General features: G+C 42.4%; 1 protein-coding gene across 10 annotated transcripts in view; it reads left to right on the forward strand.

Moving 5' to 3' along the window:
* The window catches only part of LOC117367785 (protein O-mannosyl-transferase 1-like), a 435,721-nt gene that overhangs the window by 209,615 nt on the left and 198,517 nt on the right, over nucleotides 1-27,589 (forward strand). For all 10 annotated transcript variants that reach the window (XR_004540848.1, XM_033960719.1, XM_033960718.1 and 7 more), the window contains 5 exons: nucleotides 5,801-5,985; nucleotides 11,962-12,107; nucleotides 12,915-13,053; nucleotides 23,006-23,088; nucleotides 24,717-24,905. Coding sequence is in view for 9 of the 10 variants with exons in the window: in XM_033960719.1 (XP_033816610.1) it covers nucleotides 5,801-5,985; nucleotides 11,962-12,107; nucleotides 12,915-13,053; nucleotides 23,006-23,088; nucleotides 24,717-24,905 (742 nt within the window). In the remaining variant the exon portion in view is untranslated. The remainder of the gene's footprint in view (nucleotides 1-5,800; nucleotides 5,986-11,961; nucleotides 12,108-12,914; nucleotides 13,054-23,005; nucleotides 23,089-24,716; nucleotides 24,906-27,589) is intronic.

Consider the following 27,589-nt stretch of genomic DNA (forward strand, 5'->3'; position numbering starts at 1 on the left):
GAGCTTGGAGGCACAGATGCTCTTTTCCTGGGCGGAAAGGCATCTGGTGGCCTTGTCCGTGGCTCATGTGGTAGGCATAGACAGTGTTCAGGCAGGCTTTCTAAGTTGACAGATTCTGGACCTGGGAGAATAGTCTGTCCAGGCTAGTATTCAAGTCCATAGTCTGATGGTGGGGCTGTCCCTCCTTCGATCTGATGGTATCAGCAGAGAATTGGAAGGCAGACAGATTCTTCAGCTGCCGTAGAGAGGTCGGCAGCGAAGAGCTTGACACTATGGTTCAACCCTGGCCCGAGGGAGAACTTCTCTGTCTTTCCTCTGTGGTCCATGATAGGGCGTGTCCTGCGCCGAGTGGACTCTCACGTAGGTCCGTTAGTCCTGGTGGCCCGGACTAGCCCAGAAGACCTTGATACGCAGACCTAATGCGGTTGAGCATGGAGGGGTGTTTGCGTCTCCCTTGCTATCAGCGTCTGCTCATGTAGGGCCCCATAGCACTTCAAGATCTGGATTGCTTTGGTCTTACAGCCTGGCGCTTGAGCTCGCGGCATTGACGGCAAGGGGCTACTCGTGTTCGATCATCACTACGTTCCTTCAGAGCAAGTGGAAATCCACCGTGTCAGCCTCTGCGAAAGCATGGAGGTGCATTCTGGCTTGGTGTGGAGGATTCCGGTGGATTCCTTGACTCCTTCAGTGGCACATATCCTGGACTTCCTGCAGGCTAGTCTTAGAAAGGGCCTTGCGGTTTCCTCTCTGTGTTCAGACTGCAAGACTTTCATGTTTAGGTCCCTCTCCTCTCAGGGGTTCCTTAGCGTCTCAACCGGAACTGGCCGGCTTCTTGCATGGGGCGGGGAAGTTGCGGCCTGCCTTGAGATTGCCTTGTCCTACGTGGAACCTGAATCTGGTTCTCCACTCGCTGGCTTGTCCGCCCTATGAACTCCTGGATGGTATCTCTCTGAAAGATCTTACCATCAAGACCGTATTCCTCGTTGAGGTCACTTTTGCATGGAGATTGTCGGAACTTCAGGCTCTGTCATGCAGAGATCCTTTTCTCCACATCACGGAGTCTGTGGTCGTTTTGAGGGCAGTGCCTTCTCTTCTTCCATAAATGGTCTCCGTGTTCCATGTCAGGAAGTTCGCCTGCCCGCTTTTGTTCCATCAGGCTCCAAATCAAAGGATTCAAGACATAGTTAGACAAGTTCCTGCTGAATCGGAACGTACTCAGGTAGGGCTTGACTTAGAACGCTGGTCTTTGACCAGAGGGACGCCGTGTGAGCGAACTGCTGGGCACGATGGACCACTGGTCTGACCCAGCAACGGCAATTCTTATGTTCTTATGACCGTGTTTTGCGGTCTTTGGTGTCTTCTTTTGAGATACCTGGAAGCCACGAATGACTTCCGTCTTTCGGACCATCTGTTTGTCCTGCCAGACACCGCACGTCGGGGTCAAGCTGCTTCCAAGGCTACCATCTCTAGATGGATTTGCGCTGCCATTTCCGCTGCTTACGTGGTGGCAGGGAAGAAGCCTCCCCTTTGGTGAAGGCTCTTCCTCATGGGCAGAATCTACTGTGGTCTCGCCTGGCTTCTCTTCATACATTCATACATTTGCCAAGTTTTACTGGCTTGATGTGGCAGCTAAGCATGATGCAGCTTTTGAGGCTTCAGTTCTGGCGGCGGGCTCAATGGGCTCTTCCTGATGTTTTGGTACTGCTCTATGTTCCTACCATTCAGCCTCCAGAGGAATTGTACAAGAATGAAAGATTAGGTTTCTTACCTCTGCTAATCTTCTTTCTTGTAAATCTCTGGAGGCTGAACGACCTGCTCATTTTTCTGTCCGATTTGCAGGTCGCCTGACCAGTAACTGGTAAGCTAGATTTCTTTCTTTGACCAGCCTCGCTGAGAATCCCATTCTTATTCCTTATCAGTCAGTAAGCTTTATGGGTTAGAGGGGTCCCTGTGTGGTCGCCCCTTTTGGCCTTCAGGCTGTGTCTCCTTTTTCCTTTTTCAAAGTTGTGCTGTTTTCCGTTTGTTCAAATTTAATGTTATGCAAAAATTGGCCTTCGGGCTCTTCTTGTTTGAATGGTTTTTCATGAGCAGAATTGATATGCAGTGGGGAGTCCCCGCACCCCCTCTCTTGTTCTTGTGTTTTCTGTTTGTACTAGATATACCTGGCTTTGGTACTGACTGGTATTCCAGGGGTAGAGTACAGCGATGTGGACACTAGGGGGAGAGGCTACAATTTGATTGTGAGTCCCTGCAGCAGAAGGCTGATAGTGATTGATTACCCTACCGTTCAGTTTCCAGAGGAGATTTACAAGAAAGAAGATTAGTAGAGGTAAGAAACGTAATCTTTTGTTATGTGCTAATCACTATAGCTTTAAGAGACTGCTTAAAACAAGGTTATTTGTAGATGCATATCTGTGAACTGCTTCTTCTGATCCTACTCAGATTTACCTTTAATGAAAGTGATGGATAATATGGAAAGACTTGTTATACTCTATCATGTTGTATTGAATTATTGTAAAATGGTAAGTGTATGTGGTTATGTTTTTTTATGTATGTAATTTTGGAAACTGCCGAGACTCCAGGTAGTATATTAAATTTTTAAATAAATAAATTGATGTCAAGAGAACATTGCATTCCTGTCTAACACAAACTGAGAAGTTTCAACATTCGGACAGTCTTTTGTTTTGTTAACTGGCCCAAGGAAATACCTTGCATCATCCAAAGCTGCCTTCTGTAGGTGGATTAAAAAAGGTCATTGCTTCAGTGTATCTGCTCAGAGGGAAGGCAATTTTAGATAATCTCAAAGTGTACTTTACCAGAGATCAACGGCCTCATGGGTGGAGACTTCGTTGGTGCTGCCTCAAGAAATTTGTAGAGTGGTGGTCTGGTCTTTGCTGTACTGCTTGGATGTTTTTGCCCATCAGGTTGCAAAATTTGGGGCTCAGGTATTGACCAGAGGGCTCTACGGGGTTCTACCCTTGATGATCACTGCTTTGGTATTTCCCATCAGTCTAGGCTGATCAGGAGGAACACTTAGGAAAGATAAATTTGGTCTTATCTTCAATTTTACTTTGTCTTAGTCCCTTCAGACTGGCCTAGAGTCCACCCTGTGAAGAGAGATATTTTTGTTGTTTTCATACTTTTTCAAGTTTTGGGGCAACATATGTTTTTTGGTGGTATTTTCTTTTCACACACACACAAAAAAGGAATTATAGAGTTGTTTCAGATTAAGGCTCATCTGGGCAGGAGCATAAGCCTGTATTTGAGGTTTGAGGCAGCTACATCTCTGTATCTTCTCACAGCACTTCTCACAGCACACCACCCCCTATTTGGGGAAGAGTGCTTTGGAGTTCTCTGGAGTGAGTTGGTTGAGTTTCTTGCCTTTCTTCCATTTTATTACATCTGCTTTGTTACATTAATATTGGCTCTGGAAGGGACTACATACCTTGCTTATAGGCTCTCCATTTTTGTGGTTCCCAGTCTCCACCTGCTGGTGAGTGTGTATAACCCATCAGTGTTGGCTGGTCCGGAGGGAGTAAAGGAAAGTAAATTAGTTTCAAGTTTATTAAAATTTTGATATACCACCTTATCATTTATTTCAAGGTGGTTATACATTTTAAAATAGGGTAGAAGCATATAATATAAATTTAACATAACTTTAACAAAATAAACATACACGATTAGATAAAAACAATGACATACACGACTGGACAAACGGGTACAAGTAGAACAGAAGGGGAGAACTACAATGCTGAAAGAAAAGTAAGATATAAAGATATAAACAAAAGGGTGGGGTTAAAAACAAGTAAGTCCAATAGAAGTGGTCTTGTAGAAGATAAAAAGTTTCATATGGTTGTTTTTTGTTTTTGTTTTTTAATAAATATCCTTAAAAGGACGTTTACACTTGAAAGGCATCTTTAAAAAAGAATGTCTTAAGGAAAGATTTAAATTTCTCAAGATTAGTTATTTCTCTAAGAGCATTTGGTGTTGAATTCCAGAGGGTCAGGGCAAATACTGAAAAAATAGTGTTTCTTATAGTATTAATATGGTTCAAGGCTGGGATTACTAATAAATTTTGCTCCGAGGAACAAAGAAATCGCGATGTGGCGTACGGTATCAAAAGTTTATTAATGAATCCTGGCTGTCCAGTGTTTCTTGTTTTAAAAATCAATAATAGAGTTTTATAAATGACACGGTGATGGATGGGAAGCCAATGTGCTTTTATCAGAAGAGGAGTTACATGGTCTAATTTTTTGGTCTTACAGATGACTTTTACGGCTGTGTTCTGGATTATTTGTAGTCGTTTTAACTCTTTTTTGGTAATACCGTGATATAAGGCATTGCCGTAATCCAGATAAGAAATGACTAATGAATGAATTAAAAGTATTTAAGGCCGATGTTTCAAGAAATTTAGTTAGAGAGCGTATCATTAGTAAACGATAAAAACATTTCCTTATAATTGTACTTATGTGATCATGGAAAGTGAGAGATTCATCCAAAGTGATACCTAGAAGCTTGATATTACGTACTGTATGTATTGGAATGGATTTGATTTTAACAGGAGAGGGAAGAGAACTATCTTTCTTGAAAGGAAAGACCATTGTTTTGGTTTTAGTGGTATTAAGTGACAATTTGTTTGAGTTTAACCAGTCATGAATTTTGTCAAGTTTTTTGTTGATGGAAATAATTTAATTTGGATCATCTAAATTGATGGGATGTACTAGTTGAATATCGTCTGCATAGGCGAAGACGGTAAAACCGATTGATTGTCCTAGTGTGATTAATCGAGCCAGGAAAATATTAAAAAGAAGTGGGGAGAGTATGGATCCTTGTGGTATACCATAGTTGTTTGTGAATGTGTGAGATTTTAAGCCGTTGAATGATACTTTTGAAGTGCGTTCCTTAAAATATGAAATAAACCAATTAAGGATTTGGCCAGTAATCCCTATTTCTTCTAGTTGATGAATTAGCAAAAGATGATCGATTGTGTCAAAAGCAGAAGATAAGTCAAGAGAAATTAGTAAAATAGAATTATGGTGGTCTTGGTGGTAATTAATGTTAGTGAGAAGACCTATTAAAGAGAGTTCGGTTGAATGATTTCTAAAGTCAGTCTGATTTGGGTGTAAAGCATTAGTGCTTTACACGAAATCAGATATTTGATTGAAGACGATCTTTCATTAACTTTTGATAAGAATGGGATATTAGAAATGGGACGATAATTAGTATATTCGGCAGCGCTAATTTTTGAGTCTTTTATGATTGGATATATAATGGCTTCCTTCCAGGATTTTGGTACAGAGCTAGTAGTCAAGAAACTAATTTTAGAATGTGGGGACCAAATGTTGCAAAGTATTGTTTAAGAATAGTTGGAGGAATTGAGTCAGTGCCAGCGTTTTTTGTGTTCATGGAATTGATTATTCCCTGAAGTTCCAAAAGTGAGGGGAGTCTAAAGTTAGCAGGAAAGGCCTAATTTCTCCTTCCCAGAACTGGACTCTTCCCTAAATCCATTCTTCATTGAATGAATAGGTAGAGGTAGCAAGTAATTGCTGGTGATGGAAGCCCAGATTTTCTATTGTTTTGTCTTCTGAGTAACCAGTGAAATGGATCTGTTTACTACAAGATTTTTGCCATTATGTAAAACACAAAAGAAGAACCTTAGCAGGATTCTAAAATTGAGTTTTGAAAGAAATCTACTAAATAGGATACATATCAGTAATAGAATTTAGTTTAGTTTGTTTTCTTTTGTGTGTGTGTGTTTTGTTTTTTTTAAATCCCTTGAACTAATCTCTTTCTTATGCAGCCATTCTACTGATACCTTCCCAGGGATGACTGGTCACTCCATGTATGGTATGGAGAAGTCCTCGCACAGAAGCCCTGACGCTGCAGAAGTAATGGGCAAGAAGCAGGAGAAAAATGCAAAGTCATGTGCTCAGAAGGCAGACGAAAAGGCTGAGGCCATATCACAGTTTGATCTCACTTATGGAAGTAAGTAATTTTCATACCATCTGTGAGGATTAGCTTTTAATGGAGCAGTCTGAAGGAAGATTGAGTCAGTGGGGAACTAAGGGTTTCAGTTATAAAACAGCAGGGCACCAGACTGTTATCTTCAGAATGAAATCTGAGTGCAGAACAGTGATGCTTTCACCATTCAGATTTGGAATACTCCTTGTGAATGGCACATGAAATGCAGCATGCCACTTTCTGTGAAATACTTTCATCTCGGTGTTCCCTTACATTGTCAGCTGGTAACAACAACCTCCTGTTCAGAAGTTGAATACTGCAGTTGAGTTATATGGGTCATAGTTTTTCTGCTGAAGGTAGCATGATACCTGTCCACTTTATGGTGACATCTCCAACAGAGCCCATGCTGAACAGTACGTTCAGGAAACATGTGATAGCTCCTGCCTTCATCAGTAACCTTATCTCCCCATCTCTGGATGAGTCTTTTTACTTGAGGCTTTGTGACCAGCTGCACTTTGTCCTCCCCCCTCCCCCCACCAAAAAAGTCAATATAACAAAAACCATAAGTTAAAACAATGGCAAACTTGCAGTGGTAATAGCAAATTAAAATAACCTCTGGCTAGACCAGACACCAGCAACACCTTATTGCCTCAACATCCCCAGTTCCAACAGACTGGTCAGAGGTTCCCAAGTGAGGCAGATACACTCCCCATTCCCCTTCCTATGAGCTGTTGGCACCTGCAGGACAAAATTTACCAAAGTATCCAGAAAGAAAATACCAGCAATCCTCTGTAAAGAGTTGCAGCTAAAAGCTCAAAGCATTCATAAGTTGTCCAGCCACCTCACTAAACCGAATAATGGACACCTAAGCATCTTCTCCTCCCTCAAGGGGCAGACATACCAAATAGAGTGCCACTGCAGATAGCTGCATCTGTTGGGGCTAATCCATGCAGGATCCCTCTCACCATTGCACCACTTCAGTTCCTGCTCAGTCTCTTCAGATAGTTTAGTTATCATTGTTTGCTGATTCCCCAGCAGACTCAGGGACATCAGTAAAGCCATAAAGAAAACCAAAAAAGCAGCACAAAAGGTACTGGAACATCAGCTCTTTCACCATAGGTCCCAAATTGGCCTTTCTTTTTGTCACATCCAGAACCAATCCAGAACATGTGGATCTATATATGCCTGCCAGAAGATGGACAAGACAAACAGACCCCAGTGAACCAGAATATCAGTAGCTCATTTGCACCATTAATTTATGTTAAATGGCATAGGGCCAACTTTCTCCACTATTTCAATGCCACTATCTTTCATGGAGTCCTACAACAGAACTGTTACTAGTGCCCTAGATTAATTTACATGGGTCACTGTAACCTCCCTATCACTCTGAGTATTGCTCTGGCACAGCAGTGAACTTTCCTCCTCTGTGTTGGTCTGATCATCCTTCTCTGGTGCTGTGGCCTGTTTATCATATTTCTGCCCTGCTACAAAAACTTCTGTTTTGTTTCTCTAATACAGATCAAGGCACAGCATTAACCTGTCCCTATGAGGCCAGTTAAGTCTTTAAATATTTCAATTCTGCCTTAGCCTCTTCTAATTGTTCATTAACTAATAAGAAGGAATTTGTAGATTGAACTATTTGGATTCGTAGCATGGAGATATTAATTCTTGCTTCATCTAAATCATCTCTCAAACTGTTCTATGGCACAATGATGTGCTCCAGAGAGATTCCAGGTGTGCCACGAGAGATTCCAGAATTTTACTTTATTTTAAAAAATTCCCTTTATAAGTGTACACTAGAATAGATGACATGTATGTTACGTATGCAAGAGTCTTGTCATTCAAAAAATGGAAAAAGGACAAAACAGAGGAGAACCAAAAGGAGCATAAAAAACACCAAAAGGAGTGTCACCGAGTGGTTAGGAAAGCAAAAAGAGAATTTGAAGAGAGACTGGCGGGGGAAGCAACAAACTTCAAATCATTCTTCAGGTACGTTAAGGGGAAGCAACCAGCAAGGGAGGAAGTGGGACCCTTGGATGATGGGGACAGAAAGGGAGTGGTAAAAGAAGAAAAGGAGATAGCTGACAGGCTAAATAAGTTCTTCACGTCAGTCTTCACGAGGGAGGACACAACCAACATTCCGGAACCTGAGGAGATCGTAAAGGGGGAGCAGGATGAAAATCTGGTTCAACTAGAGGTAAGCAAGGTGGATGTCCTCTGGCAGATAGACAGGCTAAAGAGCGACAAATCGCCAGGTCCAGATGGCATCCACCCAAGGGTACTCAAGGAACTAAGGAACGAAATAGCTGAACCACTTCGACAAATATGCAACCTATCCTTAAAAACTGGAGAGATTCCGGAAGACTGGAAAATAGCAAATGTTACGCCCATCTTCAAGAAAGGCTCAAGGGGAGACCCAGGAAACTACAGGCCGGTGAGCTTGACCTCGGTCCCGGGAAAGATGATGGAAGCACTGATTAAAGACAGCATCTGGGAACACATCGACAACTATGGGCAGCTAAAGTCAAGCCAGCATGGCTTCTGCAAGGGCAGGTCATGCCTCACGAACTTATTATACTTCTTTGAGGGGGTAACCAGCCAGGTGGATAAAGGGGAATCCATAGATATCATTTACCTTGACTTCCAAAAAGCCTTCGACAAGGTGCCACATGAAAGACTACTAAGGAAGCTATGGAACCATGGGGTGCAAGGGGAGGTCCACCGATGGATCAAAAACTGGTTGGCGGACAGGAAACAGAGGGTTGGAGTAAAGGGCCATTACTCAGACTGGCAATGGGTCACGAGCGGAGTTCCACAGGGGTCGGTGCTGGGACCGCTAATTTTCAACATATTCATTAACGACCTGGAGGCAGGAACAAAATGTGAGGTTATTAAATTTGCAGATGACACCAAACTATATCACAAGGTAAATAACATGGAGGACTGCGAAGATCTCCAAAAATATCTGACAACACTGGAAGAATGGGCCAAAAAATGGCAAATGAGTTTCAACATAGGGAAGTGCAAAGTCGTACATATAGGAAAAAAACCCCCCAATGTTCACTTACAAAATGGGGGGATCAGCGCTAGAGATGAGCGACCTTGAAAGAGACCTGGGAGTGATGGTAGACACAACATTGAAGGCGTCGGCGCAGTGTGCAACAGCCTCAAGGAAAGCAAACAAAATGTTGGGTATCATTAAGAAGGGTATCACGACCAGAAAGAAGAAAGTCATCCTGCCACTGTATCGTGCTATGGTGCGCCCGCACCTGGAGTACTGTGTTCAATTCTGGTCGCCGTACCTCAAGAAGGACATGGAGGTACTTGAGAGAGTTCAAAGAAGAGCAACTAGGCTAATAAAGGGTATGGAGGACCTCTCATATTCTGACAGACTGAAAAGGCTAGGGCTTTTCTCCCTGGAAAAGCGGAGACTTAGAGGAGACATGATAGAAACCTTCAAGATTATGAAGGGCATAGAAAAAATAGACAGGGACAGATTTTTCAAATTAAGGGGATCAACAAGTACAAGGGGGTACTCAGAGAAATTGAAAGGGGAGAAGTTTAGAACAAATGCTAGGAAGTTCTTTTTCACACAGAGGGTGGTGGATACATGGAACGCGCTACCGGAGGATGTGATAAACAGGAGCACGCTACAGGGGTTCAAAGAAGCTTTGGATAGGTACTTGGAAGACAAAGGGATTGAGGGGTACAGATAAGAGTAGAGGTAGATTATAGGGATGGGATTAGAGGTAAGTTATAAAATTAATCAGGGATCACTGTTCAGGCACTAGGCCTGATGGGCCGCCGCGGGAGCGGACCGCTGAGCAAGATGGATCTCTGGTCTGACTCAGCGGGGGCAACTTCTTATGTTCTTAATGTTATGAGTGTCTGTGTGCATAAGGATAAAACCACCCAGACAAGCATCATTCTTTGATGTGATTGGTCCTTGAAAACTAACAGCAAGTAATTTTATTTTTATTCATTTTTTATACAGGAGTTATCCAAACTTGACTGATTCTTAGGTGCCCCGTTTTCTGAGAACCATACTTGCCTACCTTCACTGGGTGGCATTGCCCGGGGGCATTTGCGTGATTTTTGTAGGTTTCGTCCTGGTATGGATGCAGCTTTTTTTCCTCCCAGAGGCAGTTTCTTTCAGGGCTCGCAGTCCTTTTGGGGTGGCCACAAGGAGGGTCGTGACTCTGAGGGCCCGTTTGCTGCCCACCCAGCCCAATGACTCCTTGCGGGTTCTTCCCTTGCTGCTGGTGGTTTGTAGTTTACCAGGGGAGGGCCAAAATCACAACGGATCTGTGGGTACTGGAAGTGATTCGGGATGGCTATGCTAAGGAGTTTTCCCAAATGGATTTCAAGTCCCTATTGTCCTAACCTTGTTACTTTAGGTGACCCTGGTAAGTAGGTATTTCCAGTTGTGAGAATCACAGGCCTGCTTGTCCTTGGAGAGGGCAGGTGTTCTCTGAGGACAGCAGACAGAATATTTTCACAGACCCTCTTACCTCTCCTTAGAATTGTATTCTAAAAGCTAAAATATTGGACTGAGGGACCTCTGCTTACAAGGATAGGAAGGCACCGGTGCATGTGCAGTATGGCATCACATCAACCAGCTGTGAGAATATTCAGCTTGCTTTCCTTGGAGAACACCTGCTACAGGTAAGTAACTTCACTTTCAGCAGTGGAGTGGGAAACCTGCTGTTGAGACCGCTGCTGGCAGAACCAGATGCACTGGGAGTCATACTATGGGAGGATCCTTTGTTGTTGCATTGGAGAGGTCACTTGGAGCTAGAATTCCCTGCAAATCTACTCTGTGGAAGTCTTCTCTGATACTGACAATACTATATATCTCTGACGAGCCCACAAGGCTCATATGAGTTTGACTATATGGATGTATGACCCCATGCTCACAATCCAGAAACAGGAAAAGGAGACATGTTAGGAACTGCTCCCAGAAGCTCTTACGAAAGGCTTTATCCTATCTCAGATTGCATCATAAGATATCTCCCCAATGTCTCATGTTTCCAAATGCACCATCTCCAACTGGTTGTTGAATTCCATCATTGTCTACTACTAGCTGGCAGGCATACCTTCTCTAGATAGAACTAGAGGACACCAGCTCTGTGCCAAAACAAAATCCATAGCCAACCTTCAGTCATCATTCGTTGCAAGTATCTGGAGGTCTGCAACTTAGCCCTTCATTCACATCTTCACAAAACACAGTTGCCCTTCATTCACATCTTCACAAAACATTGCTGCTTCAATCAGTTTTTAAGGTTAAATGAGATCTTTGGGCAAAATGTACTAAAAAACTTATTTGCATAGCTGATTTCTTCATCCATCCGCTTAGCAGTTCTATGACCTAGGTTGCCTTCAGTACATTATATAAGAATAGAGCAATCCTCAGCTTGGTAGTCTCCACTAATACTGTCATATCTATTCTGCCTGTTGATGGAGATAGCAAATATGTCTGTCTCTATGAGAAGTTCTCTACAGATAGCAGGCTAATGTTGCCACATGATTATTGCCACCTTTCCCTATTCATTTGAAGCACAGCTCTGTAGTTTACCAGAGCTAATCATCAGAAGATAACAGCAGCGCATTCAGTCCATCCCTGAGCCATCTGATATCACCACTTGTGTGGCTTCATTATCCTGCTGCCTACAGAGGACTCCTGTGGAGAATCCCTTTGAACTCTTGAATAGAATGAGCAAGTTGTAGTTTCTGATCAGTATGGTGTCTGTTTAACTGATGGGACTCAGTTTGCTGGTCTTCCAATTTAACTGTGGTAGTACTGAAGAAGTGCTCTCTGAAAGAAGTAAGTTCCAAGCAACAGATTGCTGGATATTCAAGCCATAGAACCATATTCTTTGCCTAAAATCAAATACTGCTTTTAAAGATGATCTTGGTTTGTTTGGGTTTTTAAAAAATCAATATTTGTTTCATATTGTCCATATCAAGTGGTTACAAATGTGATTGCTTCTTTGTGTTTAGATGCTGTCCTTGAAAATTGGGGCTCAAGCTCAGTAGAGAAGAGTGATGTGAGCTCCATGGTGGGAGAAGGTTTCATTGAGGTCCTGACCAAGAAACAGCGCCGTTTACTGGAAGAAGAGCGCCGCAAAAAGGAACAAGCAGTGCAGGTGAGGCAAGGTGTGGCCTAAATGTAAGATTCATAGGCAAGAAAGGGGTCTTGTGAGTGGAATACACAGAGAGGGAGCCATGGGCTAAGAATCAACAGGGGTTGGATGTGAGATAGAGGGAGGTGGTGAGCCTATAAGCAAGAGAGGGAACTTGGTGTATGAGGTTCAGGGGAGAGAAAGCAGTGTCTAGGGCATGAGAATCGGTAAATCCTGAAAACCTGTGAAAATGGCTTGAAACAGGCATTTTCAGGTTTTATGCTCAAAGACACGTACATTGTTTTGCTCATATTTTTATATTTGTACTTTACATCATCCGGACCCCTGAGGAAGGCGGTTTCACCGAAACATGGACCATGTAGGGTCCGTCAGGACAATCATATGTGTATTACTAATTCAGACTTTTATTTGTATTTTTATTGTGAAGAGCGAATAAAAATAATCTTTCAAAACATCCACAGTCTTGTTGTTTTTACCTTTGGATTGTTTTTACTGTGAATCATTGGGTCTCCCTTTTTGTTTTTTGGGGGAAGCCCTCCAGCTTAATTAAGTATTTACATTTTTAGCTGAGGGGTGGGGGGTCATGGAGAAAATTTTCAACTTCTGGCCATGCCACTGTTATTACACAGATCAGATGAGATTGGGTGTACTTAGAGCGGTGTGGCCATAGACCACTGCATTGCTTCATATAATAAGTACTTGATAGGTAAGCAGATATCAAAAATAAATCCACTTTCATTTTATTTAGTATCTAGTAGGTTAATAACAAAATCTGTGTTTATATAATTTTAATTTGGTATTCTTCTCTAGGCTCCACCTAAGGGACGTATTCTTGCCTCTCGAATTCCTCCACGTTTTGCAAAGAAGCAGAATGGCATATGTCTGGAGCATGATGATGTTGCTGTATCTGGCAACTGCCTAGGAACTGAAATCTGGGAAAACAGCCAAGGTAAAAAGAGAAGCATGGTAGCTGTAATACTGGTGTGGCACTGTTTGTGTTCTCAGCAATATTCAGAAGCAGCCTACAAAGTTGGAAGTCTTAATTTTTTGGAGTTTGGTGATGATTTATAAGCTTTCAATAGGCACATGACATAATAGAAATTATCCTTAGACAAGCAGGCAGCATATTCTCACATATGGGTGATGTCATCTACCGATCCCTGGTACAGGCAGTGAAAAGTGTAGTATCACTTTAAACTTTATCAAGCTTTTAGACTGGCCACACTGCACATGTGCGAGTGCCTTCCTACCAGACGTCAGCTCGCGAGGACGTCAGTTTTTCTTTTTCTGTGGAGTGAAGTATCTCTTGTTTCTTCGTTGAGTTGCCTTCCCATTTATATTTATAAATAAACTTTTCAAGTTTCTTTTTTCTGTTCTTTTCTTTTGAAAAACAAGCGAAAAAGTAAAGAAATTTTGGACTTTCTTCAAACTTCTTTCAGTGTTCAGCAGCCTTCATGCAAATTTCCATCCTTACTTCGTACCGTGATCATCGATGGATTTTTCGGCCTTGTTTCTACTCTACCTTGGCTCATCTTCTCCGACTGTATCTGACTCTGGGGCTATGGATTTAAAGATAAACACTATTGATTAATGTCACAATTTTTCTTCTTTTGTTTCTTTTTCTTTATTTCACCATATAGGTCTGGAGTTGGACTTCCAGTGACTGGGACTTGTTGGTACTGGTAAACATCTATACCTTCATCTACTTGCATCAGTGGCATATTTCAACCACATCAAGGCAGATGCATCGCGGTGGACAATGCCCTGCCAATTAAGCATCAAATCCATTTGATGCATAGCTTTCTGGGTGATATAGGTTGTCGTTTCTGAAGTGCATTGCCTTTTCAGGCATTCACGCTTCGATGCCTGTGACACCTTCGATACCACTTGATATTACATGATCATGGTGCTTCCTCTTCATTGATGAATACCAATACAGATTGTTGTTTTGAAGTGCATTGCCTTCTTAGGCTTCCATGCTATCGATGTCTGTGCTATTGGTGCCTCTTCTTCATGTATCAATCTGCATCGGTACCAATCCATGCTAAGTGTAGCGTTTCCAACAGTGGTACTTTCTCCAGGTTCTTCTTGCATCATAGCATCGATGATCATTGAGCCTTAATGCGGTATCTTCTTGCAGTAGTATTTTTTTTCTTCAATACTGCAGGATTTACACCGATGGTACCTGTCCTGGATCCAAGGATATGGGTGTACATCGTCAAGGAATAACTCAACATCGACACCAGTGTCCTCCTTCTATGCAGGTTGTATCTCCTATTGGGCAAGCATCCTCTTTGAGATCTCCCACCCCTTGACATCCTGTGGTAACATTGAGACCCGCTCAGTCTCAGGTATCAGTGCAGGATATTTGTTCCAGGGTTGATGACTTTATGCACACTGCTTCACATCATTTACATTGATTATGACCTACTTACTTTTGCGTCGCCAGCAGAAGTAGAAGTGAGGGGGGTCTCTCTGGAGGAGGGAAGAGCGGAAGCTGCGCAAACCTTGCCTCTCTTGCGGGCTGCGGCGCACGTGAAACACAGCTGCAAATCCGACAGCTATCCTCCACAAATGAAGCATGAATCATGCCATCCTGTCCTGTCAGGGAGGCCATCTGAGAAGTTAAGTTAGATTCCTTTTCATGTTTAAAAAATAAATAAATAAAATTTAAGAAGAGTTGATAAGAAGAGGTAGAGTGCTTCTACACTCTCAAGTGGATTACTTTCTTTATCCCAGGACAAGCAGGCAGCATAGCCTCGCATGTGGGTGATGTCATTCATGGAGCCCCGTTAAGGACAGCTACCAAAGTGTACGTGCACTTTAAGAACTTTAGAAAGTTTGCAACTGCCCACACTGCGCAAGTGCCTTCCCACCTGATGTAGTCACGCATCTCCTCATATTTCCATGGAGCTACAAAGTCGTGTGTAAAACGTTCTGCATTTTCTTTTTGCCTTGCCGCTCCTGAAATTTCTGATTTTTTAAATTCTTCTTCTGAAAAAAAAAAAATATATATATAATACACAAATATAAGTATAAGATCTTCCACCCTTAGACATCATGCGGCAACATTGATACCCGCTCAGTCTCAGGTATTGGTGCAGGATATTTGCTCCAGGGTTGATGACTTTATGCCTTCGCATCGTTTACATCGACTATGACCTACTTACTCAGGTAGATTGCAGTAATCTAAGCATGAGGTTACAAGAGCTTGGACAAGGGTCCGGGTAGTGTGCTCAGAGAGGAAGGGGTAAATTTTGGTGATATTAAAGAGATAGAAGCGACAGGTCTTAGCAACTTGTTGGATGTGTGTGGAAAATGAGAGATTGGAATCGAAGACCACTCCAAGGTTGCGAACAGAGGAGACTGGAACAATGACAGTATTATTTACTAAGATGGAGAAAGGAGGAGGAGGAGGAGCAGAGGGTTTAGGAGGAAAGAGAAGCAGCTCAGTCTTGGACATATTTAGTTTCAGATGATGGCAGGACATCCAGGCAGCAATGTCATCCAAACAAGCAGAGCCCAGTGAGCAGGGCAGGCAGGAGCAAGTCGGGAAGCAGGTGAAGAGGAGCTGAGAGGGGAGAAAGAAGGAAGGAATCGGAGAAGCAGGGCAGACAAGAGTGAGGGGCAGAGGCGAGAAATAGCTCCGCCCACCCCTCTGACGTCAGCCAGGCACCGATCCGAAGCTCCCCCTTAAAAGGGGAGGAGCCAACAGTGCTCAGCCGTTTGGCGCACATCAAAGACGAGCGTTAAAGGCGCTCGCCTTAGCGAGAGCGCCTTTGCGAAGGGCCTTCAGAAGGAGCGAGTCACTACACGAGTAGCAGGCAGAGAGAGAGAGAGAGAGAGGACACCAGCAGGAGGCAGAGAGGGAGAGAGAGAGAGAGAGGAGACCAGCAGCAGGCAGAGAGGGAGGGAGAGAGAGGGAGAGAGAGGACACCAGCAGCAGGCAGAGAGAGAGAGAGAGGAGACCAGCAGCAGGCAGAGAGAGAGAGAAAGAGGACACCAGCAGCAGGCAGAGAGAGAGAGTCCACCAGCAGAAGACAGAGAGAGAGAGGACACAAAGCAGACACAGAGGGCACTTACATACGTAACATCAGCAGGTCACACGTAAACTGTTAACTGTTATCTTAAAGTAGGAATGGCAATGGAAGCAGAGGGAAACCAGAAGATGAGCTTTCCAGTGTTCTGCACAGACTGTCATATGTATGACTACCTCCCCTTGGGGAAACAGTCATATGTATGCGGTCGGTGTCAGGAGCTGAAAAGCTTGAAGAAGGAAGTTAAGCGACTAGAGGACAAGATAAAGGAGCTAGAAGGACTTTACACTACGGAGGACCCAATCAGGACAGCTGAAGACTTCATGAATGAGAGACACATTGAGGAGGAGGTCAGGGAACTCGAAAAATTCATTGAGGAAGCCTACAGGAGGAGGATGGAAGAGAACGAACTCCAGATGGAAGATGAAACTACACCAACACCAACATAGAAGGGAGAACAAGAAACAGATAAACTCAAAGAAGACGCCCACAGAGGAACACCGCACGAGGGGGAGAAAATGGCAAGTCGATGCCAAGAAGAAGAAACAGCGAAGCACACAGAGGACATAGAAGAAGAAGCAGCAAAGCACTCCAAGGACATTGACCTGAGACCGAAGCGAAAATTAAAGAAAGGAAAGTCAGCGATCCTAGTGGGAGACTCGATCCTGAGGCATGTGGACAGCCACATAGCAGGAGGGAGAGAGGATCGACTAGTGACTTGCCTCCCAGGAGCAAGAGCCAAGGACATTGTGGACAAAATTGGAAAGATCCTGGAAGGAGCAGAGACGGAAGAGACCACAGGAATGATCCACGTCGGGACGAATGATGTCAGCAGGAGAGACTACAGAAGAAGCACGCTGATAGAACAGTTCAAGATTCTGAGAAGGAAGCTGAAGATGAGGACTCAGAAGATAGCATTCTCAGAGATCCTACTGGTACCGAGGGCAGATGTGAAAAGGCAGGAGGATTCCACTTCGTGAGGACCTGGACAATGTTCTGGGGCAAGAGCAAGCTCTACAGGAGAGATGGACTGCACCTGAGCGCGGCGGGAACTAGACTTCTAGCAAACAACATCAGGAGAGGAACAGGCTTTAAACTAAGAAGAAGGGGAAAGCCGACAGTTGACCAAGTGTCGGCGATTCGGAAGAAGGTATCCCGTGAAGATACTAAGGGGATAAAAGGCTGGGAAGAAACAAAGGGCAAATTACAGGAGTTGACTAACCCAGAAGAGGAGGTTAGAAGGATTGTAGCACAAGAGAAGAAGCTAAAGATCGAAGTTCAGGGAAAGGAAATGAAGACAAGAAAACACCAGGATCTAAATTGCATATATACTAATGCAAGGAGCCTAAGAAACAAAATGGGAGAATTAGAAGCCATGGCCAATGCAGATGACATAGACATCATTGGAGTCTCTGAAACATGGTGGAATGAAGATAACAAATGGGATACAGCACTGCCGGGGTACAAGCTCTATCGCCAGGACAGGTCAGGACAGAAAGGAGGTGGAATAGCCCTATACATAAAAGAAAGCATACAATCAACGAGAATGGACACAGCAGAGACGACCAACAAGCTGGAGTCTCTATGGGTTAAAATACCAGGAAGGAAAGGGCCTGAAATAAAGATGGGCCTATACTATCGTCCACCCGGTCAAACCGGGGATATCGATGAAGAAATGGAAGCTGAGATGAAGCGAGAATACAAAAGCGGTAACACGGTTATTATGGGAGACTTCAATTATCCCGAGATAGACTGGAGTTTTGAAGCTCAAAATGTGCTAGGAAGATAGAATTCCTGGAGGCTACACAAGATTGCTTCATGGAGCAGCTTGTTAGAGAACCAACGAGAGGAAATGCCATTCTGGATCTAATCCTAAATGAGTTAAGGGGACCTGCAAAGGAAGTGGAAGTAGTAGGACTGTTGGGAAACAGCGATCATAATATGATCAAGTTCAAGGTTGAAGTAGGAATACCGAAAGGAAAGAGAAACATAGCAACAACTTTCAACTTCAGGAAAGGAAACTACGAAGCAATGAGGAAAATGGTAAAGAAGAAACTTAGGAACACTTCCAAGAAATGGCAAACAGTAGAACATGGTCTTTTTTCAAGGACATGATGAGCGAGGTGCAAAATCTGTATATCCCCAGATTCAGAAAGGGGTGCAAAAAGAGTCGAACAAAAGACCTGGCATGGATAACTAAAATAGTGAAGGAAGCGATAGGAAATAAGAAAAATTAATTCAAGAAATGGAAAAAGGACAAAACTGAGGGGAACTGGAAAGAGCACAGGAAGTATCAAAAAGAATGTCACCGTGTGGTTCGAAAAGCCAGAAGAGAGGCTAGCTAGGGAAGCACGAAATTTCAAACCGTTCTTTAGATATGTTAAAGGGAAGCAGCCGGCTAGGGAGGAGGTGGGACCGCTGGACGACGGAGACAGGAAGGGAGTAGTGAAGGAGGAGAAAGAAGTAGCAGAAAGACTTAACGTGTTCTTTTAGTCTGTATTTACAAATGAAGACACATCCAACATACCGGAACCCAAACAAATCTTCAATGGAGATCAAGCAGAAAAATTAACATCCATGGAAGTGAACCTTGAAGACGTACGCAAGCAGCTAGAAAAATTAAAAACTGACAAATCCCCGGGTCCGGACGGAATCCATCCAAGGGTTCTGAAGGAACTAAAGGAGGAGATAGCGGAACTACTGCAGCAAATTTGCAATCTATCCCTGAAAACAGGCGTGATCCCGGAGAATTGGAAGATAGCCAACGTTGCGCCCATCTTTAAAATGGTGGAAGCACTGATAAAAGACAAGCACTGATAAAAGACAACTTTAAAATGGCGGAAGCACTAATAAAAGACAAGCACTGATAAGACAAGCACTGATGAACATTTTGAAAGAAACAAACTTCTGATAACCAGCCAACATGGTTTCTGCAAGGGGAGATCGTGCCTAACTAACTTATTGCACTTCTTCAAAGGAATCAACAAACGGATTGGCAGAGGAGACCCCATAGACACCAACCACTAGCGGGGTAGCAGCAGAAAAGGACCCACCAACACATACACTAAAGGTGCGTTGAGAAAGGTAGGAAGCAAACCAGGAGAGGATAGATTATAGGATGTATACGTAGGAGTTTCATCAGCCGTAAGCCTGAAGTCATTATGCCATTATATAGATCCATGGTGTACAATTCTGGAGGCCTCATTACCGCAAGGATGTGCTGAGACTTGAGTCAGTCCAACGAATGGCCACCCGGATGGTCTCGGGACTCAAGGATCTCCCGTTCGAGGAACGGCTGGATAAATTGCGGCTATACTCACTCGAGGAACGCAGAGAGAGGGGAGACATGATCGAGACGTTCAAATATCTCACGGACCGTATCGAGGTAGAAGAAGATATCTTCCTTCTCAAAGGTCCAACGACAACAAGAGGACATCCATGGAAAATCAGGGGCGGGAAATTGCACGGTGACACCAAGAAATACTTTTTCACCGAAAGAGTGGTTGATCGCTGGAATAATCTTCCACTTCAGGTGATCGAGGAAAGCAGCGTGCCTGATTTTAAGAAGAAATGGGATCGTCACGTGGGATCTCTTCACAGTTAAGTAGGGGAGAGTCATTAGGGTGAGCAGACTAGATGGGCCGTGGCCCTTATCTGCCGTCTATTTCTATGTTTCCATGAGGACAGCATATCAAGGAGTAAGCTGTGATTAACAAGATCAAAGGCAACAGACAGATCAAGAAGGATGAGGATAGAGTAAAGGCCCTTAGATCTGGACATAAACAAGTCACTGTAGACCTTAGTGAGGGCAGTCTCTGTGGAGTGTTGGGGGCAAAAACCAGATTGTAGGGGATTGAGAATCTGTCGAGTTGAAAAGAAGTCCAAGCAGTGACGGAGAATAGCATGCTCGAGTATCGTGGATAGGAACGGAAAAAGGGAGGCAGGGCGATAGATGGACGGGCAGGAGGGATCTAGTGAGGGTTTTTTGAGAAGAGACTTAACCACCGCATGTTTGAAGGCAACAGGGACAGTTGCAGTGGAAACAGATTGAGAATATGGCATATGGGAGGGATAATAGTATGTGAGATAGGGTCAAGTAGAGGGGTGGGAATAGGGTCTGAGGGGCATGTAGGCTTGGCTGAAGGCAGAAATTGTGCAGTTTCTTCCTCTGTGATTTCAGAAAAGGAAGAAAAGTCAGCAGTAGTTGATGGAGGGACAAGAGGGCAGTACAAGACAGGAGAAGCTTCCTGAGCCATTTGGGTGAAGGATGAAGGGGAAGTACGAGATAAAAATTCAGGAGAGTGGATGGTGGGTAGAAGAGAGGGATGTGACATTGTAGTGAATTCAAGGGCGATCTTGCAGACTTTATCATGGAAGTAATCGGCCATAATCTTGAGGAGAGAGAGGAAGGGTCAGAAGTGAGGAGGCTTTGAGGAGGGAGTTAAGCGTGGCAAAGAGACGACAGGGGTTGGAAGAAAGGGAGTTAGTTTAAAGGATGTAGTAGTCTTGCTTTACCCAAGTAAGTGCAGAATTAAGGACAGCATAAATTTAAAATAAAGAAAGTCAGCACGTGTGCAAGATTTGAGCCAAAGGTGCTCAGCACAGCGGGTAAGTAACGGACACTGGGAGGGAGCCAAGGTTGAGGTTATACTGCCATATAAGTGCCACCTGCAGGCATAAGGGCTATTAGGGTAGAAGATAGGTATAGTAGGTTTTGGGGGAGTTTTGGAAGGATCACCATAAATTATAAGGGGGTTATGGTGAGATATACATCTGGAATCATTTATGTGAAGTTCACAGCAGTGCCCTTTAAGGTGCCCCACTGCTCTATTGGGATGTCTATGGCCAGTTCATTACAATGCTGGCCCCTCCCACATTTAAATGGTGCTGATGTGGATGTTTCTAAGTTGGATGTTTTTGTGGTTGAAAATGGTGAATAAAGTTAGACATTCTGGTAACCAAGACGTCCCAGTAGGGTATTTTCGAAAAAAAATTACTTGGACGTCCCATTCGAAAATGGCTGTTTTCCCACTTCCGACTTTGGACGTTTTGTGGGAAATGTCCAAAGTTGGACTTAGACGTCCTATTGAAAATGGCCCTCCACATCTATCAGAGGAATACATTTCAGGAATTAAGTCTGACATCGTAACATAGTAAATGATGGCAGATAAAGACCTGAACTGTCCATCCAGTCTGCCCATTAGTCATGTCCATTAAAAATTAATGATTAAATTAACTTGTCTCTTCTTTGATATTTCTGGAAAATAGACTGTAAAGTCCACCTGGTATTATCTTAGGTTCCAAATGGTGAAGTTGCTGTCCAAACTCTCTCCAGTCTATCCAACCATCCTGTTTGCAGGATATCTACCATAAGTCTGGCCAGTAACATCCTCATGTTCCAAGTTAATAGAGTTTCCATTGATGCCATCCCCAGCCCATTCTATACCAAATCACCACATATGGGACACAGACGGTGCAAGTCTGTCCAGTACCAGCCTTAGTTCTTTCATTTACATCCTTTTTTTCTAATTAGAGATCCTTTATATTTATCCCATTCTTTTTTAAATTCCATCACCGTTTTTTCTCTCCACCACTTCCCTTGGGAGGGCATTCCAGGCATCTATCACCCTCTCCATGAAAAAGAATTTCCTAGCATTGCTCCTGAGACTTTTCCCTGCAACCTCAAATTACCATTTTCTCTTCTCTGGAAAAGATTTGGTTCTATATTAATACCTTTCAAGTATTTAAACGTCTGTACCATATCTCCCCTGTCTCTCCTCTCCTCCAGAGTATACATAATTAGGTCTTCCAGTCTCTTCTCATACTTTTTGGTTCAAACCCTTTACCATTTTCTTTGCCTTCCTCTGGACCTCTTCAACTCTTTTTCTATCCTTCATCAGATATAGCCTCCAAAACTGAACACAATACTCCAAGTGCAGTCTTACCAATGACCTTTACAGGGGCATCAACACCTCCCTTCTGCTGGTTATTCCTATTTCTTTACAGCCTAGCATCCTTCTGGCTACAGCCACCACCTTATCACACTATTTAGATGCCTTTAGATTCTTAGGCACAATCACCCCAAGGTCCCTCTCTCTGTCAGTGCTTATCAGCCTCTCACCTCCCAGCACATACGGTTCCCTTGGATTTCTATCCCCCAAATGCGTCACTCTGCACTTCTTAGCATTGAATTTTAGTTGCCAGAAATTGGACCATTCTTTTAACTTTTGCAGATCCTTTTTCATGTTTTCCACTCCCTCTGGGGTGTCCACTCTGTTACAAATCTTGGTATCATCCACAAAAAGGCTAACTTTACCTTCTAATCCTTCAGCAATGTCACTCACAAACAAATTAAACAGAATCAGTCCCAGCACCGATCCTGAGGCACTCCACTAGTCATCTGTCCCTCCGAGCGAATTCCATTAACCACCACCCTCTGGTGTCTGTCCGTTAACCAGCTTCTAATCCAGTTCACCACTTCGGGCCCTAACTTCAGCCTATGAAATTTGTTTAAGAGCCTCCTGTGAGGAACAGTGTCTAAGGCTTTGCTGAAATTTAAGTAAATTACATCTAGTGCAAGTCCTTGATACAATTCGGAAATTAACAGGTAAGAACTAATTTCATATTTACTTGGACCTATCTACTTCATAAATTAAGTGTTACACATTGCTGCAGACATTTCCAGTGCTAAGCAGATGCAGTTATAAAAAAACATAGTCTTCAAAGAAAAGAAATTCTATTTTGGAGAAGTGGCAATGTAGTTAAGAAAAATGGTTGTATGTGTTGGACTGTGAAATGGCCATAGGCAGCTGTCTATAGGTTACCTCTCAGAGCTTAGAACATCTGCTCTCTTTCTCTTGCCAGCTGCCTCAGTTCAGTCTGCAAGCACTGATTCTTGGAATAAACCTGTCACTACATTTCCCAGCACTGAAACTAACCCCTCTGAGGTAAGATGAATAGCTTCTCGTCTTGGTGTTTGTTGAATCAGAAATGTGACGGTAAGAAGCAGTTGTGTGTTAAAATGTTTTTGATCTGAGATGATCTACAATAAAGTAGTAACCCACCCATAAAACCCTTCAGTGTCGCCTGATAGACGGTGCAGTTAATCTGTACGGATAGGTTATATCTCATTGTGATCAGCAGGTGGAGACTGAGACCAAAACTTGGTTGTCATATATTGGCTGAGGCTCCCTCTATCAACCCAGTCTTTTCTCAGTCTCCAGCAGGTTGAAGTAGGAAAAATCTGGCTCCCTCTGTTAGGCCTGTTGGATTTTGTTTTAGGATATCTGGTTCCCCTTTTAGTGCTGGACAGAGCTTGGATGGGTCCTGTTTGGGGATCTGTCTGACCTCGGGGTGGGGGGGGGTGGTGTGAAATCTGGCAGGTCTTGTGCTGAGTCCCTCCTCCCCCTTCCACCACCTCCCCACATTTTTGTAGTGGTGTTTCAGCTGGCAACCTAGCCATTGATACAAGTCAGGCCTCCAGCTTTGAGAGCCGTGGAGTCTATTATGAAAGAAAAAAAAATCCTGAGGCTGTGCCGGTCTAAAGAACTCTTTCCCTTTAAATTTTCTGTATTTTACTGTCTTTTTCTGCTAACCGGCACCTTGTTGTCTAGCTAGGTCCCGTCTGGAGCAATGAGCACTTTTGCTGTATATAAAGTGTTTTATTATTCTTTCAGATTAGGGGCTTCTATATTTGTTACTGTTTGTGTAATTAGCAATTCTTTTGATAATTGATGGGCATTGGCTGGGAACCTATCTAGCTCCCTTGGTAAATTCTATGGCAGACTTTAAGGGAGCTAGATAGGTTCCCTGCCAATTGCTTTGGACAATTAAGTCATAGAAAATCAAAAACGCATTGGTGGAATAGGGGTAATGGCCGTGTTTATTGCAAGCAAAACACGGGATTTATCCTTAAAGTCTGCATTGCCTCTACCTCTATTATAGTTTTGTCTAAAGCCTCTGGTGTTCTGGGGCCATGGTGCTTTGTTTTGGGCCCATTGAATCTGTGCAAGCTGAACTGCTTCTTTTTGGGCAAGCCGAAACACAGTACTGTGTCAGGTCTTAGATGTTTACATCTTGGACTGAAATAAACATCACTGCTTTTATCCTGCTGGCTCTGGTGGATTGCTCATTGTCCATGCCCACTTTTTTCCCCCTCCATCTTCTATCATCTCGTCTGGCTTAGTGGACTTTATCCACATGATTGGCTCTTCCCTTTTCTTCCATCGTGCTGCATTTCCCTTCTAGGCATAAGAGCAGTTTGTCTCCTGGTCATCATCAGTTTTGCACATGTGCTGGTTTACTCTTGGTATGTAGCAGATTGTTCAGAATTTGAATTTTATTTTTTTTGGGAGGTAGATATTTTGACTGCCCTGCATTTTACAGAGAAAAGGGCAGCGAGGTGGAGCAGTCCTTCCAGTATTACCTTTCTTTCCCTGCAGTTCTGACTCTTACAGTACAGTTATTCTAAGAAGAACAGAGCTGAAAGACAGGAGAATAATAGGATCTCTCTTCTATGGACAGATGGTCAAGAAAGTGTTTAAGGGCTGACACAATTTTGTATTTTACCTGGCAGGGCTTTAAAAGCAGCCAAGGAGATAGCGGTATTGACCTGAGTGCAGAGTCCCAGGAGTCATCTACCTCCTCCTCACAGCGCAGTTCTCCATATGGCACATTGAAGCCCGAGGAGATGAATGGAAATAGCATGACAGAGCTGAAGCCAGAATGCCAGAAGGACCAGGGGCTGAAGAAATCCGACACTAAGGTGAGTTGCATCTGTAGTTGTGATCATGATGCTGTTTGAATGATGGCACACTATTGCTGTGATCACAGTGCTATAGTGTCACCACACTAATAGTTCAGTATTAGTTTAATTATGTTGAAAAAGCAATGTCTCAGAACCAGTGGCATCTTTTTTTTTTTTTTTAATTCTTTATTCATTTTAAAACTTTCATCAAGTACACAGATGTGGAAACAGTACAATTATACATATCACTTGACAATCTTACTAAATATATATAAAAATTACTACCCTCCCCCCATTATGCCCACCCTTTTTCCCCAAATATTAATATTAATAAATAAATCTTCTCCCTTCCTAACATAAAATGGTGTATATTTCAATAATAAAAAGAAAATGGTATTTATTCATTACAATAAGAAGTTAATGGCTCCCAAACTTTCTTGAAATTCTTATAATTCCCTTGTTGTATTGCGATTGTTCTTTCCATTTTATATATGTGACACAATGAATTCCACCAGAAATTATAGTTCAATCTACTATAATTTTTCCAATTGTTTGTGATGTGCTGAATGGCGACTCCTGTCATTATCAATAAAAGCTTGTTGTTACTTGATGATATTTGGCTTTTTTTTCTCATTGACATACCAAATAACACTGTATCATAAGATAATGCCACATGTTTCTCTAAACAATTTACTTGATCCCAAATTGAATTCCAAAAGGCTAAGATAAAGGGATAATAAAACAACAAATGATCTAAAGTCCCTACTTCAAGATTACAGTGCCAGCATCTATTAGACTGTGAACTATTTAATTTTTGTAATCTAACTGGGGTCCAAAACACTCTATGCAAAAGAAAAAAAACAAGTTTGTCTCATAGATCCAGACACTGTACATCTCATCCTCCAAGACCAAATTTGTGGCCATTGAGATGCAGAAATTTGATGCTTAATCTCAATGCTCCAAATATCTGTAAGACCATTTTTGGGTTTCTTTTTAACAGATTCATTTATAATTTTATACCACTGTGCGGCCTGGTGTCCCAGAAAGTCTGCCTGAAAGCATAGAAATTCCAGACTATATTGCGTATTTAGATATTTCCATTCAGGGAACCCTGCCTGAATGGCCTGCTTCAGTTGCAACCATTTAAAACTTTGTGATTTATTAAGACCATATTTATGTTGCAACTGTGAAAAATCCAGCAGTTTACCATTTAAAATAACATCATTTAATGTCCTTATACCTGCAATCAACCAATGCTTCCAGATGATCTTAAATCCGCCAATTTGAATCTTGGGGTTTAGCCATATGGACTGATTAGTTCAGATTATTGACAAATCTTAAAGTTTTCCATGTGTCCATTAAAATTTTGTTATCTTTATACAGTCTAGTCATCTTAATACTAAGGATATGACAAAGATGTAAAGGAAACATGAGTCGCCATTCCAAATATAACCAGTCTGGGGTGTACTCAATGAGCTCTGGGAGGACCCAATACATACCTTGGAGTAAAATATAGGCTTGATGGTACCTATAAAAGTTTGGAAAATTTACCCCACCCTCCTTAATTGATTTTTGTAAAGATACTAAAGCAATTCTAGGAGTTTACCAAGCCAAACAAATTTTGTAAGAATAGAATTCAACTTTTTATAAAAAGACCCCTTAAAAAAAACTGGTATCATTCTCATTGGATAACAAACCACAGGCAATATCATCATTTTGACAGTTTGAACTCTCCCCCACCAAGACAAATGCAATGGATTCCATTTTTCACACATATCTGTTACCTTTGTTAATATAAATTTCTCATTCTCTTTTACCGTGTCAAGTGTATTTTTAATCCAGATACCTAAATATTTTAATCCATCATTCTTCCATTCAAATGAGAATGTATCAAATAAACTTTTTGTACAATGTACATTGAGCGGGAGAATTTCAGATTTATTCCAATTTATCTTATATCCTGAGAATTTTCCAAATTTATCTATCAATTCTAACAAACATGGAATAGAAATTCTTGGATTTCTCAAATGAAGTAATATATCATCTGCATATGCAGAGACTTTATATTCCCATCCTTTACGCGGAATAATACCTTGTATCCCCTTTGCTTGTTGAATAGCTAATAATAAGGGTTCTAAAACAATATCAAAGAGCAAAGGAGATAAAGGACAACCTTGCCTAACTCCCCTATGCAAATTAAAACATTCTGAGAAATTATTATTAATATATAATCTTGCCATAGGAGAGTTATACAAAGTTTGAATCATTTGTATAAATCCTGAACCTATACTAAACCATTCCATTGCTTGATACATGAATGTCCATTCCACTCTATCGAAGGCTTTCTCTGCATCCAAAGAACCATAAACGCTGGTTCATTCATGTCTTTTGTTAAATTTAATGTGTGAAAAACCAATCTGGTATTATTAGAAGAATGCCTATTCGCAATAAATCCCGTTTGATGCACATCAATGATGAAAGGGAGAGCCTTAGCCAACCGCATTGCCAATGCTTTAGCTAACAATTTTCCATCCACATTGATTAAAGAAATAGGCCTGTAATTTGAAACCAAAGTTGGGTCTTTATTTGGCTTTGGCAAAACAATAGTCATGGATTCTGCCATAGTACCTGTAATGCAACCTTTACTTAGTTGAGACTGATATAAATTTAATAAATGGGGTAATAGATAATTTTGAAATAAC

The sequence above is a fragment of the Geotrypetes seraphini genome, chromosome 10 (genome assembly GCF_902459505.1).
Source record: "Geotrypetes seraphini chromosome 10, aGeoSer1.1, whole genome shotgun sequence".
Taxonomy (NCBI): Eukaryota; Metazoa; Chordata; class Amphibia; order Gymnophiona; family Dermophiidae; genus Geotrypetes; species Geotrypetes seraphini.